The sequence below is a fragment of the Salmo salar genome, chromosome ssa09 (assembly GCF_905237065.1).
Source record: "Salmo salar chromosome ssa09, Ssal_v3.1, whole genome shotgun sequence".
NCBI lineage: Eukaryota > Metazoa > Chordata > Actinopteri > Salmoniformes > Salmonidae > Salmo > Salmo salar.
The window spans coordinates 108,077,379-108,098,766 of NC_059450.1; the positions used below are offsets into that span (position 1 = coordinate 108,077,379).

Genomic DNA, 21,388 nt, shown 5'->3' on the forward strand with positions numbered 1-21,388 from the left:
AGTCATTATTGTATAGGTGACCTTAAGTCATTATTGTATAGGTGACAAGTCATTATTGTATAGGTGACCTTAAGTCATTATTGTATAGGTGACCTTAAGTCATTATTGTGTAGGTGACCTTAAGTCATTATTGTATAAGTGACCTTAAGTCATTATTGTGGAGGTGACCTTAAGTCTGAAAATTTACTCATTTACCCCATTGGTCAGGAAATGTGGTTTAACCAATTCATGTGTTCTAATATAGTATGTTGTCAACAATTCAATAATACTTTTCACCAAAATAAGTATATAAAAAAAATAAAAGTACCTTATTCTTAGTCTACCTTTTATTGACATATCAACCACTTGTTTGAGCACAGATTATTTTTTATCTAGCTTTTTAGCCTTTTAAATTGTAACTATTTATATTAATATTCCTACAGTTCAAGGTCTCTATTAACAGGAATGGTTTTGCTAGCACAGACTGGAATATGTTCCGGGATTCTTCAAATGGCATTGAGGAGTACATCACATCAAACATTTGCTTCATCAATAAGTGCATCGATTACTTTGCAAACACAGTGACTGTACGTACATACCCCAACCAGAAGTCATGGATTACAGGCAACATTCGCACTGAGCTAAAGAGTAGAGCTGCCGCTTTCAAGGAGCGGGACTCTAACCCGGAAGATTATAAGAAATCCCACTATGCCCTCGGACAAACCATCAAACAGACAAAGCATCAATACAGAACAAAGATCGAATCAGCTACACCGGCTCCTACTCTCGTCGGATGTGGCAGGGCTTGCAAAGTATAACCAACTACAAAGGGAAGCACAGACGAGAGCTGCCCAGTGACACGAGCATATCAGATGAGCTAAATAACTTCTATGCTCGCTCCAAGGCAAGTAACACTGAAACATGCATGAGACCATCAGCTGTTCCGGACGACTGTGTGATCCTGCTCACCGCAGCCGATGTGAGTAAAACCTTTAAACGGGTTAACATTCACACAGCCGCAGGGCCAGATGGACTACCAGGACGTGTAGTCCGAGCATGCGTTGACCAAATGGCAAGTGTCTTCACTGACATTTTCAACCTCTCCCCTGACTGAGTCTGTAATACCAACATGCTTCAAGTAGACCACCATAGTATTCTTGGGCACAGGGACTAAGGTAACCTGCCTAAATGACTACCGACCCATAGCCATGAAATGCTTTGAAAGGCTGGTCATGGCTCACAACAACACCATTATCCCAGAAACCCTAGACTCGCCCCAACAGATCCACAGATGATGCATTCTCTATTGCACTCCACACTGCCCTTTCACACCTGAGAACGCTATTAATTGACTACAGCTCAGCGTTCAACACCATAGTGCCCTCAAAGCTCATCACTAAGCTAAGGACCCTGGGACTAAACACCTCCCTCTGCAACTGGATCCTGGACTTCCTGACGGGCCGTCCCCAGGTGGTAAGGGTAGGTAACAACACATCCGCCATGCTGATCCTCAACACAGGGGCCCCTCAGGGGTGCGTGTTCAGTCCCCTCCTGTACTCCCTGTTCACTCATGACTGCACGGCCAGGCACGACTCCAACACCATCATTAAGTTTGCCAATGACACAATAGTGGTAGGACTGATCACTGACAACGATGAGACAGCTGTAGGGAGGAGGTCAGAGACCTGACCGTGTGGTGCCAGGACAACAACTTCTCCCTCAATGTGATCAAGACAAAGGAGATGATTGTGGACTACAGGAAAAGGAGGACCAAGCATGCCACCATTCTCATCGACAGGGCTGTAGTAGAGCAGGTTGAGAGTTTCAAGTTCCTTGGCGTCCACATCACCAACAAACTAACATGGTCCAAGCACACCAAGACAGTCTTGAAGAGGGCACGACAAAACCTATTCCCCCTCAGGAGCCTGAAAAGATTTGAAATGGTCCTCAGATCCTCAAAAGGTTTTATAGCTGCACTATTGAGAGCATCCTGACCGGGTTGCATCACTGCCTGGTATGGCAACTGCTCGGCCTCCCGACCGCAAGGCATTACTGAGGCTAGTGCGTATGGCCCAGTACATCACCGGGGCCAATCTTCCTGTCATCCAGGACCTCTATACCAGGCGGTGTCAGAGGAAGGCCCTAAACAGCTTCTACCCCAAAGCTATAAGACTCCTGAACATCTAATCAAATGGCTACCCAGACTATTTGCATTGCCCCCCCTCTTTTCTACGCTGCTTCTATTCTCTGTTATTATCTATGCAGTCACTTTAATAACTCTACCTACATGTACATATTACCTCAATTACCTCGACACCGGTGCCCCCCACACATTGACTCTGTATTGGTACCCCCTGTATATAGCCTCCACATTGACTCTGTACCGTAACCCCCTGTATATAGCCTCCACATTGACTCTGTACCGTAACCCCCTGTATATAGCCTCCACATTGACTCTGTACCGGTACCCCCTGTATATAGCCTCCACATTGACTCTGTACCAGAACCCCCTGTATAGAGCCCCACTATTGTTATTTCCTGCTGCTCTTTAATTATTTGTTATTCTTATCTTTTACTTTTTTATTCTTCTTAAAACTGCATTGTTTGTTAAGGGCTTGTAAGGACGTGTTTCACTGTAAGGTCTACACCTGTTGTATTCAGCGCATGTGACAAATACAATTTGATTTGATTTGATTAATCCCTCAACAACTGAATTCCTGCCTTTTATGCAATATCTTTGGTGAGTGATTTAGTGTTTTCTTACACCCCTCTGAGTGGGACAGCTTACAGTGCCACAACACTGAACTGCAGCAACCCAAAAGGATACCAATTATGTCAATTGCAGCAGGAGGGTTGGGGGAGTTGACCAATCAGTTCAAGTGAAATTATTTTCATATCCACTTCTTTTGTCAAAACATGCTCTACCAGATGGTTGAGAATGGGGTTAAAGCACTGGTCACCATCACAATCCACTGGTCGATCTCCAAGGCATTCCTAGTCCATCACGATCCACTGGTTGATCTCCAAGGCATTCCTAGTCCATCACGATCCACTGGTCAATATCCAAGGCATTCCTAGTCCATCACGATCCACTGGTCGATCTCCAAGGCATACCTCGTCAATCACGATCCACTGGTCGATCTCCAAGGCATGTACCAAGTCAATCACAATCCACTGGTTGATCTCCAAGGCATACCTAGTCAATCACGATCCACTGGTTGATCTCCAAGGCATACCGAGTCAACCACGATCCACTGGTCGATCTCCAAGGCATACCTAGTCCATCACGATCCACTGGTCGATCTCCAAGGCATTCCCTAGTCCATCACGATCCACTGGTCGATCTTCAAGGCATACTTAGTCCATCACGATCCACTGGTCGATCTCCAAGGCATACCTAGTCCATCACGATCCACTGGTCGATCTCCAAGGCATACCTAGTCCATCACGATCCACTGGTCGATCTCCAAGGCATTCCTAGTCAATCACGATCCACTGGTCGATCTCCAAGGCATTCCTAGTCAATCACCAAACATTTCAGTAAAAAACGATAAAGCCTTTTTTATTTGTCTCGGGCTGTTGGCGGTAGATGCACCCGATTCAGCTGCCCTGCTGGCCGGGTAGGCAAACTGTTCCCCATTTTGAACCATTTGAAGTGTCTGGAGGTACAAATTATGCCTTTGCTGTGGGCCCGGAGAGCAAATCAAGTGCACTATAGGCCTACCGCTGGCCAATCAGATGGCTCAGATTATTGTGTCTGCTGTAACCTAGCAGGCTTAAAAGAAAGCTACAGCAAATTTGATACTGTGAGATTTGTAAAACAATGACTAGAGACTGTCCACAAATACAGGAAATATTTTACAGTGCATTTGAAAAGTATTCAGACACCTTGACTTTTTCCACATTTTGTTACGTTACAGCCTTATTCTAAAATTGATTTAAAAAATCCTCATCAATCTATATACAATACCCCATAAAGTGAAAACAGGTTTTTAGACATTTTGTTATATTAAAAATAAAAAACAGAAATACCTTATTCGTATAAGTATTCAGAACCTTTGCTATGAGACTCAACATTGAGCACAGGTGCTTCCTGTTTCCATTGATCATCCTTGAGTTGTTTCTGCAACTTGATTGGAGTCACCTGCGGTAAATTCAATTGATTGGAAAGGCACACACCTGTCTATATAAAGTCTCACAGTTGAAAGTGCATGTCAGAGCAAAAACCAAGCCATGAGGTCGAAGGAATTGTCCGTAGAGCTCCGAGTCAGCATTATGTTGTGGCACAGATCTGGGGAAGGGTACCAAAAAATGGTCAGGAAGGTGACCAAGAACCCAATGGTCACTCTGACAGAGCCCCAGAGTTCCTCTGTAGAGATGGGAGAACCTTCCAGAAGGACAACCATCTCGGCAGCACTCCACCAATCAGGCCTTTATGTTAAAGCGGTCAGATGGAAGCCACTCCTCAGTAAAAGGCACATGAAGGACTCTCAGAAACAAGATTCTCTGGTCTGATGAAACCAAGATTGAACACTTTGGCCTGAATGCCAAGCGTCACGTTTAGAGGAACCCTCCATACAGTGAAGCATGGTGGTGGCAGCATCATGCTGTGGGGATGTTTTTCAGCAAAAGGGACTGGGAGACTATTCAAGAAAAAAGAAAAGAGGGTAAATGTGGCACCTCCCTCTGCGGTCCTGGGCATCGCCTCCCCTTCCGGGGACTGTGCCGGGACACGCTTCCACATTGATGGCCCCTGCGTCTTGGTCCCGCGCTGGGACTTTGCCGCTGGCTGGCCAGGTCCCTCTAGCACCGACTAATCTGGTACATGTATACCAATATATTGGAGTGATCCAATATGGTGAAACATAACGAAGGTTACGTATGTAACCACGGTTATGTGAGCTATATGGATCACTCAATCCTCTCGGTGCTAGAGGTGCCTCAAAACGTATGTAGAGAATGTGTGTCCCGGCCATGGGGTCTGTACACAGGAGCGGACCCTAACCGTGACACAGGTGTACACGGGAGTAAATCTGTAAATCCTCACCTCGGGTGTATCCCTCCGCCCAGCGGAGTGATACCAATATATTGGAGTGATCCATATAGCTCACATAACCTTGGTTACATACGTATCCTTTGTTTTACATAACTCAATAATGATGACCAATACAGATTAAGATAGTTTTACATCACTTAATAATGATGACCAGTACAGATTAAACTGGTTTTACATCACTCAATAATGATGACCAATACAGATTAAACTGGTTTTTACATCACTCAATAATGATGACCAGTACAGATTAAACTGGTTTTACATCACTCAATAATGATGACCAATACAGATTAAACTGGTTTTACATCACTCAATAATGATGACCAATACAGATTAAACTGGTTTTACATCACTAAATAATGATGACCAATACAGATTAAACTGGTTTTACATCACTCAATAATGATGACCAATACAGATTAAACTGCAGTACCTGATGTCAATCCCACAGTGCATTGCTGCTGTTAATGCCTTCGTGAAGTAATGGTGACAAAGCTCCTTGGTTGCTAAGAGATGGCTGACTGACTGAGGAGGGGTCAGAGTCCAGCTGTAATTACAATGAACACTTTGACGAAGTCTGTTTCCCACCGAGCCACCAGTCTCTGAGAACCTCGTCTGACCAGGTAAACACTCACAACTATTATACATGTATTAACAGGTAAATACCGGTATGTGTTTTTACACACGTGGGGATTACGTACTGTATCTTGTTGGAGTGGCGGTGTTTGTAGGTTATAGGACTCTGTTGTGTTGATACAGTATCCTGTTATCTAGTAGCTAGCGACGTAACCCTTGACGAGAGGGGAAACATGGTTATGTATTGTGTGTGTGTGTGTGTGTGTGTGTGTGTGTGTGTGTGTGTGTGTGTGTGTGTGTGTGTGTGTGTGTGTGTGTGTGTGTGTGTGTGTGTGTGTAACAGACATGATGTTCGGCCGCCTGCTGCTTGCCTGTGTGTGTTTAACCCCGGTGGATCCAGTTCAGGTCAGGCTCTGCTAATATCATTCATACTAGATATATGACATGGATTAATATCATTCATACTAGTAATATGACCTGGATTAATATCATTCATACTAGATATATGACCTGGATTAATATCATTCATACTAGATATATGACCTGGATTAATATCATTCATACTAGATATATGACCTGGATTACTTTAATGTCTACTACATGTGCCATTATATAAGTGTTATTGAGTGATGTTCTATTAACTGATGTGACACTGACCTCTTTTAACTACCCTGTTAACCTATAAACTGTTGTTTACCTCTCTCTTTTTCTCTCGCTCTTCTCTCTCGCTCTTCTCTCTCTCTCTTCTCTCTCTCTCTTCTCTCTCTCTCTCTCCCTTCTCTCTCTCTCCCTTCTCTCTCGCTCCCTTCTCTCTCTCTCTTCTCTCTCTCTCCTCTCTCTCTCCTCTCTTCTCTCTCTCTCTCTCTCTCTCTCTCTCTCACTCTCTCTCTCTTCACTCTATTCCCCTCTCTCTCTCTCTCTCTCTCTCTCTCTCTCTCTCTCTCTCTCTCTCTCTCTCTCTCTCTCCATCTCGCTCTCTCTCTCTTTCAGGCTACCTACAGACTTGTTCAGGTTGCAGAAGAAGCACATTTTGCAGAGACGTTTGACTCAGATCCTCTAGACAGGTGACGCGATCTGTTTAAATCTGTATTCTACATTCACCATATAGTAATGTCATGGTAGTAGTAGTTAGTAGTAGTATTGTCTTAGTAATAGTAGTTAGTAATAGTAATATCGTAGTAATAGTAGTTAGTAATGGTAATTCCTTAGTAACAGTAGTTGGTAATAGTAATATCTTGGTAATAGTAGTTAGTAATGGTAGATCCTTAGTAACATTAGTTTGTAATAGTAGTTAGTAATAGTAATATCTTAGTAATAGTAGTTAGTAATAGTAATATCTTGGTAATAGTAGTTAGTAATAGTAATGTCTTGGTAATAGTAGTTAGTAATAGTAATATCGTATTAATAGTAGTTAGTAATGGTCATTCCTTAGTAACATTAGTTTGTAATAGTAGTTAGTAATAGTAATATCTTAGTAATGTCTTAATAATAGTTGTTAGTAACAGTAATATCTTAGTAATAGTAATTAGTAATATCTTGGTAATAGTAGTTAGTAATAGTAATGTATTGGTAATAGTAGTTAGTAAAAGTAAAATCTTACTTATAGTAGTTACTAATAGTAATGTCTTGGTAATAGTAGTTAGTAATAATAATGTCTTGGTAATAGTAGTTAGTAATGGTAATGTCTTAGTAATAGTAGTTAGTAGTAGTAATGTCTTAGTAATAGTAGTTAGTAATAGTAATGTCTTGGTAATAGTAGTTAGTAATGGAATTGTCTTAGTAGTAGTTAGTATAATAATGTCTTAGTAATAGTAGTTAGTAATAGTAATGTCTAAGTAATAGTAGTTAGTAATAGTCAATTCTTGGTAATAGTAGTTAGTAATAATATTGTCTTGATAATAGTAGTTAGTAATGGTAATGTCTTGGTAATAGTAGTTAGTAATCGTCAAATCTTGGAAATAGTAGCTAGTAATGGTAATGTCTTAATAATAGTAATGTCTAAGTAATAGTTCAATCTTGGTAATATTAGTTAGTAATGGAATTGCCTTAATAATAGTAGTTAGTAATAATAATATCTTGGTAATAGTAGTTAGTAATATTAATCTCTTAGTAATAGCAGTTAGTAGTTGTAATGTCTTGGTAATAGTAGTTAGTAATAGTAATGTCTTAGTAATAGTAGTTAGTAATAGTAATGTCTTAGTAATAGTAGTTAGTAATAGTAATGTCTTAGTAATAGTAGTTAGTAATGGGAATTGTCTTAATAATAGTAGCTAGTAATAGAATTGTCGTAATAATAGTAGTTAGTAATACTATTGTCTTAGTAATAGTAATATCTTAGTAATAGTAATGTCTTGTTAAAAGTAGTTAGTAATAGTAATGTCTTGGTAATAGTAGTTAGTAATGGAATTGTCTTAATAATAGTAGTTAGTAATAGAATTGTCGTAATAATAGTAGTTAGTAATACTATTGTCTTAGTAATAGTAATATCTTAGTAATAGTAATGTCTTGGTAATAGTAGTTAGTAATAGTAATGTCTTGGTAATAGTAGTTAGTAGTAGTAATGTCTTTGTAATAGTAGTTAGTAACAGTAATATCTTAGTAATAGTAATTAGTAATATCTTGGTAATACTAGTTAGTAATGGAATTGCCTTAATAATAGTAGTTAGTAATAATAATATCTTGGTAATAGTAGTTAGTAATAGTAATGTCTTAGTAATAGTAGTTAGCAATAGTAATGTCTTTGTAATAGCAGTTAGCAATAGTAGTCTTTGTAGCAGCAGTTAGCAATAGTAATGTCTTTGTAATAGCAGTTAGTAATGGAATTGTCTTAATAATAGTAGTTAGTAATAATAATGTCCTAGTAATAGTAGTTAGTAATAGTAATGTCGTGGTAATAGTAGTTAGTAATGGAAGAGTCTTAGCAATTGTAGTTAGTAATGGTAACGTCTTAGTAATTGTAGTTAGTAATGGTAACGTCTTAGTAATTGTAGTTAGTAGTGGTAACGTCTTAGTCATAGTAGTTAGTAATAGTAATATCTTAGTAATAGTAGTTACTAATAGTAATATCTTAGTAATAGTAGTTACTAATAGTAATATCTTAGTAATAGTAGTTACTAATAGTAATAGCAGTTAGTAATAGTAATGTCTTAATAATAGTAGTTAGTAATAATAATATCTTGGTAATAGTAGTTAGTAATAGTAATGTCTTAGTAATATTAGTAATGTCGTATCAGTAAGACAATGTGTCATGTGTTTTACAGGAGATGGGTCCAGTCCAAGGCTGTGAAAGCCACAAATGCTGAGGCTCTCAAATACGATGGTATGTAGACTACACTGTGACAGTTTGATGGTTGGCAGACTGACAGTACTGACAGTGCGATTGTAGGTAGAATGACAGTACTGACAGGACATTTACATTTACATTTAAGTCATTTAGCAGACGCTCTTATCCAGAGCGACTTACAAATTGGTGCATTCACCTTATAATATCCAGTGGAACAACCACTTTACAATAGTGCATCTAAATCTTTTAAGGGGGGGTTAGAAGGATTACTTTATCCTATCCCAGGTATTCCTTAAAGAGGTGGGGTTTCAGGTGTCTCCGGAAGGTGGTGATTGACTCCGCTGTCCTGGCGTCGTGAGGGAGCTTGTTCCACCATTGGGGTGCCAGAGCAGCGAACAGTTTTGACTGGGCTGAGCGGGAACTGTGCTTCCTCAGAGGTAGGGAGGCGAGCAGGCCAGAGGTGGATGAACGCAGTGCCCTTGTTTGGGTGTAGGGCCTGATCAGAGCCTGAAGGTACGGAGGTGCCGTTCCCCTCACAGCTCCGTAGGCAAGCACCATGGTCTTGTAGCGGATGCGAGCTTCGACTGGAAGCCAGTGGAGAGAGCGGAGGAGCGGGGTGACGTGAGAGAACTTGGGAAGGTTGAACACCAGACGGGCTGCGGCGTTCTGGATGAGTTGTGGGGGTTTAATGGCACAGGCAGGGAGCCTGTGGTTGGTAGTGATTACACTGTGATGGTGCAATGGTAGGTAGACTACACTGTGACAGTATAATGACAGGTAGACAGAGTACTGACAGTATGATGGGAGGTAGACAGAGTATTAACAGTATGATGGGAGGTAGACAGAGTACTGAAAGTATGATGGGAGGTAAACAGACTACTGACAGTATGATGGGAGGTAGACAGAGTACTGACAGTATGATGGGGAGGTAGACTGAGAACTGACTGTAAGATGGGAGGTAGATTGATGGTACTGCCAGTACGATGGCAGGTTGACTGCGCTGTGGCATTATGATAGATAGACTACTCTGTCACAGTATGATGGTAGATAGACTAGGGCTCGCGAGTGGCGCAGTGGTCTAAGGCTCTGCATCTCAGTGTAAGAGGTGTCACTACAGTCCCTGGTTCAAATCCAGGCTGTATCACATCCATCCGTGATTGGGAGTCCCATAGGGCAGCACAGAATTGGCCAAGCGTCATCCAGGTTTGGCCGAGGTAGGCCATCATTGTAGATAACAATTTGTTCTTAACTGACTTGCCTAGTTAAATAAATATTAAATATTACACTGTGACAGAACGCTGGTAGGTAGACTGACAGTATGATGGTAGGTAGACTGACAGTATGATGGTAAATGGACTAACAGTATGATGATAGGTAGACTGACAGTATGATGGTAGGTAGACTGACAATATGATGGTAGGTAGACTGACAGTGCTGACAGTATGATGGTAGGTAGACTGACAGTGCTGACAGTATGATGGTAGGTAGACTGACGGTAGGTAGACTGACAGTGCTGACAGTATGATGGTAGGTAGACTGACAGTGCTGACAGTATGATGGTAGGTAGACTGACAGTGCTGACAGTATGATGGTAGGTAGACTGACAGTACTGACAGTATGATGGTAGGTAGACTGACAGTATGATGGTAGGTACACCGACTGTGCTTTGACAGTTGATAGACAACAATAATTTTTTCACCTCTTCCACAGTGACTTTACGGAATTTAAAATTACAATCTTGTCTTTCATAATTTGGTCAGATATAGTTGGATGTGTAGTGTAAGCGTTTGTTGCTGGCATGTCATCCCTAGGTTTGCTTCTCTTGCCAATGAAAAAGTAATTAAAGTAGTTTATATCAGTGGGTTTTGTGATGAATGAGCCATCTGATTCAATGAATGATGGAGCTGAGTTTGCCTTTTTCCCCAATATTTAATTGAACCTGTTTAGGATAGGGGGCGTATTTTCACGGCCGGATAAAAAACATACCTGATTTAATCTGGTTATTACTCCTGCCCAGGAACTAGAATATGCATATAATTATTTGATTTGGATAGAAAACACCCTAAAGTTTCTAAAACTGTTTGAATGGTGTCTGTGAGTATAACAGAACTCATATGGCAGGCCAAAACCTGAGAAGATTCTATATGGGAAGTGCCCTGTCTGACCATTTCTTGGCCTTCTGTAGCCTCTTTATCGAAAATACAGGATCTCTGCTGTAACGTGACATTTTCTAAGGCTCCCATAGGCTCTCAGAAGGCGCCAGAACGTGGAATGATAACTCTGCAGTCCCTGGGCGAAAAACAGTAGGGGTTTTGGAAAGTGGTCGTTCTGAGAACAATGACACAGGTCCGCGCGTGCATGTGACGACTCCATTTTCTACTATCAGTGTTTGAACGGATACAACGTCTCCCGGTTGGAATATTATCGCTATTTTACGAGAAAAATCACATAAAAATTGTTTTTAACCTCTATGGGACCGGGGAGACGAATTCGTCCCACCTACGTAACAGCCACTGCCAGCCTGTGGCGCGATTTTCAAAATCTTAAAAATCCTATTACTTCAATTTCTCAAACATATGACTATTTTACAGCCATTTAAAGATAAGACTCTCGTTAATCTAACCACACTGTCCGATTTCAAAAAGGCTTTACAACGAAAGCAAAACATTAGATTATGTCAGCAGAGTACCAAGCCAGAAATAATCAGACACCCATTTTTTCAAGCCAGCATATAATGTCACCAAAACCCAGAAGACAGCTAAATGCAGCACTCACCTTTGATGATCTTCATCAGATGACAACCCTAGGACATTATGTTATACAATACATGCATGTTTTGTTCAATCAAGTTCATATTTATATCAAAAAACAGCTTTTTACATTAGCATGTGACGTTCAGAACTAGCATACCCCCCGCAAACTTCCGGGAATTCGCTAACATTTTACTAAATTACTCACGATAAACGTTCACAAAAAGCATAACAATTATTTTAAGAATTATAGATACAGACCTCCTCTATGCACTCGATATGTCCGATTTTAAAATAGCTTTTGGTGAAAGCACATTTTGCAATATTCTAAGTACATAGCCCAGGCATCACGGGCTCGCTATTTAGACACCGGCAAGTTTAGCACTCACCATAATCATATTTACTATTATAAAAATGTCATTACCTTTTGTTGTCTTCGTCAGAATGCACACCCAGGACAGCTACTTCAATAACAAATGTTGGTTTGGTCCAAAATAATCCATCGTTATATCCGAATAGCGCCCGTTTTGTTCGATGCGTTCCAGACACTATCCGAAATAGTAAAGAAGTGTCACGCCGCTTGGCGCAATTCCTGACAATAAAATTCAAAGTATTCCATTGCCGTACGTCGAAGCATGTCAACCGCTGTTTAAAATCAATTTTTACGTCATTTTTCCGTAGAAAAGCGATAATATTCCGACAGGGAATCTCCTTTTTGGCAAACAGAGGAAAAAAATCCCAAAGGCGGGGGCGGTCGGGGTCACGCGCATAAGCTAGTGTCTCTTGATGGGCCACTTGAGAAAGGCGATAATGTGTTTCAGCCTGGGGCTGGAATGACGACATTCTGTTTTTTTCCCGGGCTCTGAGAGCCTATGGAAGACGTGGGAAGTGTCACGTTAGAGCAGAGATCCTTAGTAAATGATAGAGATGGCAAAGAAGTTCCAGAAATGGTCAGACAGGCCACTTCCTGTAAAGGAATCTCTCAGGTTTTGACCTGCCATTTGAGTTCTGTTATACTCACAGACACCATTCAAACAGTTTTAGAAAATTTAGGGTGTTTTCTATCCATATGTAATAAGTATATGCATATTCTAGTTACTGAGTAGGAGTGGTAACCAGATTAAATCGGGTATGTTTTTTTATCCAGCCGTGTCAATGCTGCCCCCTAGCCCTAACAGGTTAAACAGCGTTTGACATGCTTCGAAGTATGCTAATGGAATATTTTGAAATGTTTTGTCACGATATGCGCGGCGCATCACCCTTCGGATAGTGTCTTGAACGCAAGAACAAAACGCAGCTATTTGGATATAACTGTGGATTATTTGGAACCAAAACAACATTGGATGTTGAAGTAGAAGTCCTGGGAGTGCATTCTGACGAAGAACAGCAAAGGTAATACAATTTTTCTTATAGTAAATCTGAGTTTGGTGAGTGCCAAACTTGGTGGGTGTCAAAATAGCTAGCCATGATGGCCGGGCTTACTCAGAATATTGCAAAATGTGCTTTCACCGAAAAGCTATTTTAAAATCGGACACCGCGATTGCATAAAGGAGTTCTGTATCTATAATTCTTAAAATAATTGTTATGTTTTTGTGAACGTTTATCGTGAGTAATTTAGTAAATTCACCGGAAGTTTTCGGTGGGGATGCTAGTTCTGAACAAAACATGCTAATGTAAAAAGCTTGGTGGTCTAAAGCAGCTTCCCACAAGTATGGACTTTAGGTGAGGCAGATGAACCTGTAGTAAGCAAGTTATGGACTTCATGGATCTTGTTTCTCAGGCTGCGTATGTTAGTATGGGCTATTTTTAGCACTTTTCTCAGTAGGTAGACTGACAGTACTTACATTACAATGGACGGTAGACTACACTGTGACAATACGATGGTTGGTAGATAGACAGTACTTACATTACAATGGAAGGTAGACTGACAGTACTTACATTACAATGGAAGGTAGACTACACTGTGACAGTATGATGGTAGACAGAGTACTTAAATTACAATGTTAGGTAGACTAGAATGTGACAGTATGATGGTAGGTAGACTACACTGTGACAGTATGATGGTAGGTAGACTGACAGTACTTACACTACGATGGAAGGTAGACTACACAGTGACAGTACAATGATAGGTAGACTACACTGTGATAGCATGATGGTAGGAAGACTGACAGTATGATGGTATGTAAAATGAAAATACTGATAGTATGATGGTAGGTAGACTACAATGTGACAGTACGACGGTAGGTAGACTGATATTACTGACAGTATGATTGAAAGGTAGACTACAAATTGACAGGATGATGGTAGGTAGAAAGACAGTACTTACAGTATGATGGTAGGTAGACTGACAGTACTGATGGTACCATGGTAGGTAGACCACATTGTGACAGTATGATGGTAGGTAGACTACACTGTGACAGTATGATGGTAGGTAGACTGACAGTACTGACAGTACAATGGTAGGTAGACTGACAGTACTGACAGTATGATGGTAGGTAGACTACACTGTGACAGTATGATGGTAGGTAGACTGACAGTACTGACAATTTGATGGTAGGTAGACTACACTGTGACAGTATGGCGGTAGGTAGACTGACAGTACTGACAGTATGATGGTAGGTAGACTGACATTATGTAAAGTATGAAGGCAGGTAGAATGACAGTACTGACATGATTGCAGGTAGACTACATTGTGATAGTATGATGGTAGGTAGACTGGCAGTACTGACAGTATGATGGCAGGTAGACTGGCAGTACTGACAGTATGATGGCAGGTAGACTGACAGTACGATGGTAGGTAGACTGACAGTACTGACAATATGATGGTAGGTAGACTGATAGTACTTACAATATGATGGGAGGTATACTGACAGAACTGACAGTATGATGGTAGGCAGATTATACTGTGACAGTACCATGTGGTTGGTAGACTGACAGTATGACAGCATGATGCTAGGTAAACTACATTATGACAGTACAATGGTAGGTACACTGACAGTGCTGAAAGTATCATGGCAGGTAGACTGGAGGTACGATGGTATGTAGACTACACTGTGACAGCATGATGGCAGGTAGACTGACAGTACTGACAGTATGATGGTAGGTAGACTGACATTATGTAAAGTATGAAGGCAGGTAGAATGACAGTACTGACATGATTGCAGGTAGACTACATTGTGATAGTATGATGGTAGGTAGACTGGCAGTACTGACAGTATGATGGCAGGTAGACTGGCAGTACTGACAGTATGATGGCAGGTAGACTGACAGTACGATGGTAGGTAGACTGACAGTACTGACAATATGATGGTAGGTAGACTGATAGTACTTACAATATGATGGGAGGTATACTGACAGAACTGACAGTATGATGGTAGGCAGATTATACTGTGACAGTACCATGTGGTTGGTAGACTGACAGTATGACAGCATGATGCTAGGTAAACTACATTATGACAGTACAATGGTAGGTACACTGACAGTGCTGAAAGTATCATGGCAGGTAGACTGGAGTGCACGATGGTATGTAGACTACACTGTGACAGCATGATGGCAGGTAGACTGACAGTACTGACAGTATGATGGCAGGTAGACTGACAGTATGATGGCAGGTAGACTGACAGTACTGACAGTATGATGGTAGGTAGACTGACAGTATGATGGCAGGTAGACTGACAGTACTGACATTATGATGATAGGTAGACTGACAGTATGATTGCAGGTAGACTACATTGTGACAGTATGATGGCAGGTAGACTGACAGTACTGACAGAATGATGGTAGGTAGACTGACAGTACTGACAGTACAATGGTAGCTAGACTACACTGTGACCATATGATGGCAGGTAGACTGACAGTACTGACAGTATGATGGTAGGTAGACTGACAGTACTGACATTATGATGGTAGTTAGACTACACCAGGAGCTGTCACCGACGTTAAGTGTACAATTTCAGGGGTTAAAGGTCATCTGTGTGTTTTCCTACAGGGCAGTAGAGTATCCAGAGGTTAGCATTAGAGCCAGGGGTTAAAGGTCATCGGTGTGTTTTCCTACAGGGCAGTAGAGTAGCCAGAGGTTAGCATTAGAGCCAGGGGTTAAAGGTCATCAGTGTGTTTTCCTACAGGTCAGTAGAGTATCCAGAGGTTAGAGCCAGGGGTTAAAGGTCATCGGTGTGTTTTCCTACAAGGCAGTAGAGTATCCAGAGTTTAGCGTTAGAGCCAGGGGTTAAAGGTGTGTTTCCTCCAGGCCAATGGGTGGTGGAAGAGCCAGCGGCTGCAATGTATCCTGGGAACCGAGCACTGGTGATGAAGTCATCAGGACGACACCATGCCATCGCTGCCTACCTACACACACCCTTCAGCTTCATACACACACCGCTCTGCCTGCAGTGAGTACACACACCCTTCACCATCATACACACACCGCTCTGCCTGCAGTGAGTACACACACACATATGTACGCAAGAAACGCCCATATCAGTTGAGCCTTTATCAAACTACTTACTACAGTGTGAATGTGTACAGGTATGAGGTGAGGTTCGGGAGAGATGTAGAGTGCAGTGGAGCCTACATCAAACTCCCGACTCAGACCCATCTGCTACGACTGGTGAGTCAACTGCTGCTCAACATCTGGTCCGCCTCTAGCTCTAACGATGCTGCTCAACATCTGGTCCTCCTCTAGCTCTAACGATGCTGCTCAACATCTGGTCCTCCTCTAGCTCTAACGATGCTGCTCAACATCTGGTCCTCCTCTAGCTCTAACGATGCTGCTTGTTTTATATGGAGGCAGTTGTATGATGTTGTGTTCGTGCATGTGTCAAAGTGTGTGTGTGTGTGTGTGTGTGTGTAGAGCCAGTTCAGTGAGTCCACTCCGTACTCGGTGATGTTTGGTCCTGATAAGTGCGGCACCAGCCATCGCCTCCATCTCATCGTCAGGGTAACGGACTCTAGCAACGGCCGTAACCAAGAGATACACGCCCCCCAACCCGCCGATGACCTGACGGTGTACTTCACCGACCAACAACCACACCTCTACACACTACGTTAGTATGCATCCTAACCACTAAACCCTACCTCTACACACTATGTTAGTATGCACCCTAACCACTAAACCCTACCTCTACACACTACATTAGTATGCACCCTAACCACTAAACCCTACCTTTGCACACTATGTTAGTATGCACCCTAACCACTAAACCCTACCTCTTCGTTAGTATGCACCCTAACCACTAAACCCTACCTCTGCGTTAGTATGCACCCTAACCACTAAATCCTACCTCTGCGTTAGTATGCACCCTAACCACTACACCCCTACCTCTGCGTTAGTATGCAGCCTAACCACTAAACCCTACCTCTGCACACTACATTAGTATGCAGCCTAACCACTAAACCCTACCTCTACACACTACGTAAGTATGCACCCTAACCACTAAACCCTACCTCTGCGTTAGTATGCAGCCTAACCACTAAACCCTACCTCTACACACTATGTTAGTATGCACCCTAACGACTAAACCCCTACCTCTGCGTTAGTATGCAGCCTAACCACTAAACCCTACCTTTACACACTATGTTAGTATGCACCCTAACCACTAAATACTACACCGTAAACCTCACATCTGTGTGTGAAACACATGGCTTTCCTATAGAAAGTTCCCTTCAGGATAGCCGCCACTCTATTCCATTTCCTGAATCTCCGGTGGAGAGAAGAGGGTTTTCTCCTGGAGCAGTTTAGTGTCCATGCTTTTTCTGAAGGCTCGCCACGAGTCTGCAATTGTTACCATTCATGTTGCGACAGTCGATGTTCATACCCGAGGAAATCTGTCCAGGTATCCCTGCCCACCTGATGAACTGGGGATGGGTCGTGAACGCTCCGCCCACCAGATGAACTGGGGATGGGTCGTTAACGCTCCGCCCACCAGATGAACTGGGGATGGGTCGTTAACGCTCCGCCCACCAGATGAACTGGGGATGGGTCGTGAACGCTCCGCCCACCAGATGAACTGGGGATGGGTCGTGAACGCTCCGCCCACCAGATGAACTGGGGATGGGTCGTTAACGCTCCGCCCACCAGATGAACTGGGGATGGGTCGTGAACGCTCCGCCCACCAGATGAACTGGGGATGGGTCGTGAACGCTCCGCCCACCAGATGAACTGGGGATGGGTCGTGAACGCTCCGCCCACCAGATGAACTGGGGATGGGTAGTGAACGCTCCGCCCACCAGATGGAACTGGGGATGGGTAGTGAACCATTGGCGAGGACGTTCTCACCTTTACTGTTAAGGCGAGGCTGCAAGTTCTACGCAAAATATATGATCCAGCACTCTGGTACCCTACGGACCATGACCCTTTGTGTTTTCTACATCAGTCAAATGTAATGGAGTCCATTGCCCATGTTGTGAATGGCTGATGGTTCATACAAGGATTTGTACATTGCTAGACATGACTGGCTTGTTGACCTGATAGCCAGCGAGGTAAGACAAGTGGTCTCACCAACAGCACACATGCACGAACATTGTTGTGTAAGGGGAAGCTGGTGTGATGTTGATGATGATGTGTTTTCCTGTGAGCCAAATACACCAGATATTGTTGTTGTGGGGGGAGGCGCTCATTGTGGAAGTGGGCTGCTCATTGGACGGCTACATGGAGAAGGCCTTGGCAGAGAATCTGCTTAAATACCAGCCCCTCATGGCATGATGGGACAGACTCGGGTGGAGGTGCAGGCAGGCTGGAACAGCCTCGGGTGGAGGTACAGGCAGACTGGAACAGCCTCGGGTGGAGGTGCAGGCAGACTGGAACAACCTCGGGTGGAGATGCAGGCAGACTGGAACAGCCTCGGGTGGAGGTGCAGGCAGGCTGGAACATTCTCGGGTGGAGGTGCAGGCAGGCTGGAACAGCATCGGGTGGAGGTACAGGCAGGCTGGAACAGCCTCGGGAGGGGCAGCCTCGGGTTGAGGTGCAGGCAGGCTGGAACAGCCTCGGGTGGAGGGTAGGTACTGCTCTGTTTCAGCTGTCGTGGGACTAGGGCAAAGCAGTTGGCTAGGTACTGCTCTGTTTCAGCTGTCGTGGGACTGGGGCAAAGCAGTTGGCTAGGTACTGCTCTGTTTCAGCTGTCGTGGGTTTAGAGCAAAGCAGTTGGCTAGGTGCTGCTCTGCTTGGAGGAGGTGCTTTCTGGACCCTTGAGGGACATGCATACAGGGACCTTTGATTGGTGGATTCAAATAAAGTATTTAACGTGTGTGTGTGTGTGTGTGTGTGTGTGTGTGTGCGCGTGTAGAATTGTATCAAGACAGCAGGTATGAGATTTTCATTGACCAATCGCTGATCAGTCAAGGCCGCCTGCTGACAGACGAAGTCCAGTACACAGAATCCCCTGACAGCCAACCAGAGTCCCCGGTGTCTGGGTTAGGGGCGGGGTCAGTCGCGGCGCTGGGTCTGGAACTGTGGTCATTGTCGGGGGAAGTTATGTTTGACAATTTTCTGTTGACTGATGACCTGAAGCTGGCTGAAAGATGGACACAGGACACCTGGGGACGGAAACAAGTACGTCTCTCTCTCTCTGTTTCACTCATCTCTCTCTCCAATTTGTTTGTCTCTCTCTGTTTCACTCATCTTTCTCTCCAATCTGTATGTCTCTCTTTGATACTCCACTCGGAAATAACTGTGTGTGTGTGTGTGTGTGTGTGTGTGTGTGTGTGTGTGTGTGTGTGTGTGTGTGTGTGTGTGCGGTGTCCGTATGGTGTGTGTGTGTGTTCTCCCAGCCCGGCCTGTTGGAGCGACTCCTGATAGCAACTAACTCTCGTCCCTGGCTCTGGGGGGTCTACGTCTTCACGGTGGGATTACCCATCATCCTCTTCATCAGCTACATGTGGCCGGACAAGGTACACACACACACACACACACACACACACACACACACACACACACACACACACACACACACACACACACACACACACACACACACACACACACACACACACACACACACACACACACTAATCCAATAGTACTTTATCTGTCAGAGATTCGGCCCCCCTGACCAGGACTACTACTATAAGAAGTATGATGAACCACAGCCAGACAGACAACCAGAAAGAGACCAGCCAGACAGACAACCAGCGAGCGACCAGCCAGACAGACAACCAGAGAGAGACCATCCAGACAGACCAACCAGCCTCTCAGACTATGGTGAGATACACAAACACACACCCACACACTGTATGTGCAGGAACACTCATTACACGTTTAAGATGTGCTGTATGTGTGTGTAGGTGCGGTGAGCAGAGAGGGGGCCAGGAGGAGAGAAACTCGGAAGGTTCAGAGGAAGTCCGACCTGGAGGTTGAGGTGAAGACATGACCTTTAACTTCTCACCTTTATGTGTTAGATGTCTTTCTACAGACATCACTTATGTGTCTTTGTGTTTGTCTACAGAATGAGAGACATTCCCTAACCAGCCTGAAGACTAACCGACCCTAACCAGCCTGAGGACTAACCAACCCTAACCAGCCTGAGGACTAACCGACCCTAACCAGCCTGAGGACTAACCGACCCTAACCAGCCTGAGGACAACTAGAGCTGTGGCGGGCACGACATTTCATCAGCCAGTGATTGTCAAGTAAATAACTGTCGTTCTCACGGTTATTGCCCCTGATACAGACCTTTGGAACATCTACATTTTAAAAAGTATAATAAATCCATGTAATATAGCCTACACCATCAAAAATAAATCCATTATTTATTTTAGACAGGTCTAAAGAAACATGATTTGAAGAAAATGTGGTCTATTTCTGAAGAACAGAATAGCATACTCTGAGCTGTCCTTATGTTAGGTCCTGATGTGGCTAGGCCATATGGCTGTGGGCAACACTAGTTCATTTAGCAGGTCCTGATGTGGCTGTGCCATATGGCTGTGGGCTACACTAGTTCATTTAGCAGGTCCTGATGTGCCTGTGCCATATGGCTGTGGGCTACACTAGTTCATTTAGCAGACAAGATTTGCTTAGAATTCCATGTTAATATTATATATTATTCTATAGTATGAAGAATACAGTGGAACAGAATAAAAGGATATTTTCTCCAAACGATTTGATGAAGTGCAGCTATTCTGTGTTGAGCGGTTAACAAAGAAATAGGTCCTCCTATATGCTTAATGTAGAGTTATTAATGTAACTTTAGTTGTTCTACAGACGTTGGGTTATGTTTAGATGTTTAATACATTGTAAGGCTGCATGATGAGACTCCAATGATGATTTGAAACAAGTTGCCTGAAAGGCCTGAGCTCTGCTCTGTTTTTTGAGGCTGTACACCAGGGGATCTTAAACTTTTTCAGCCTGGGACCCAAATGAGAAATTCTGTGTTTTCCTGGGACCCAAGCTCAGGAAAATGTGCAACTATACGTAAATATCGGAACATTTCATTGCCCTTATGCCTAAAAAAAATGCTGCAATTTAGACAAAAACGAATATCAATGAAATACCCATAAATATATTTTCATGTCTATTTTTATTTCGTTTATTCTTACGCACCTGTCTAGGTTGGAACTGGTGCTGTTAAAATACAAGACAATTTAATTCTGAACTGGAATAAACAAATTGATCACATCACACAGATGTATAACAGAACAGACACAGGCTTTTTGGTAGTTCAACACTAAGTAACAGTACAGATGAACAATTCAGGCCTACTGCACATCCTACTGCACATCCTACTGCACATCCTACTGCACATCCTACTGTAT

General features: G+C 43.1%; 1 protein-coding gene across 1 annotated transcript; it reads left to right on the top strand.

Moving 5' to 3' along the window:
- Positions 1 to 5,553: 5,553 nt before the first annotated feature.
- On the top strand, positions 5,554 to 20,415 carry LOC106612323 (calnexin). The gene is made up of 12 exons (XM_014213373.2): positions 5,554 to 5,658; positions 5,955 to 6,016; positions 6,602 to 6,675; positions 8,872 to 8,930; positions 15,891 to 16,032; positions 16,169 to 16,250; positions 16,494 to 16,686; positions 18,925 to 19,190; positions 19,409 to 19,528; positions 19,673 to 19,838; positions 19,922 to 19,995; positions 20,083 to 20,415. Exons 2-12 carry the CDS (start codon positions 5,957 to 5,959, stop codon positions 20,125 to 20,127), a joined length of 1,281 nt encoding a protein of 426 aa, XP_014068848.2. The 5' UTR covers positions 5,554 to 5,658; positions 5,955 to 5,956; the 3' UTR covers positions 20,128 to 20,415.
- Positions 20,416 to 21,388: the final 973 nt, after the last annotated feature.

Coding starts and splice junctions, on each gene's coding strand:
- LOC106612323 (XM_014213373.2), top strand. CDS start 5,957: ATGATGTTCGGCCGCCTGCTGCTTGCCTGTGTGTGTTTAACCCCGGTG. Junction 6,676..8,871: donor GACTCAGATCCTCTAGACAG/GTGACGCGATCT, acceptor TGTGTTTTACAG/GAGATGGGTCCAGTCCAAGG. Junction 19,839..19,921: donor AACCAGCCTCTCAGACTATG/GTGAGATACACA, acceptor ATGTGTGTGTAG/GTGCGGTGAGCAGAGAGGGG.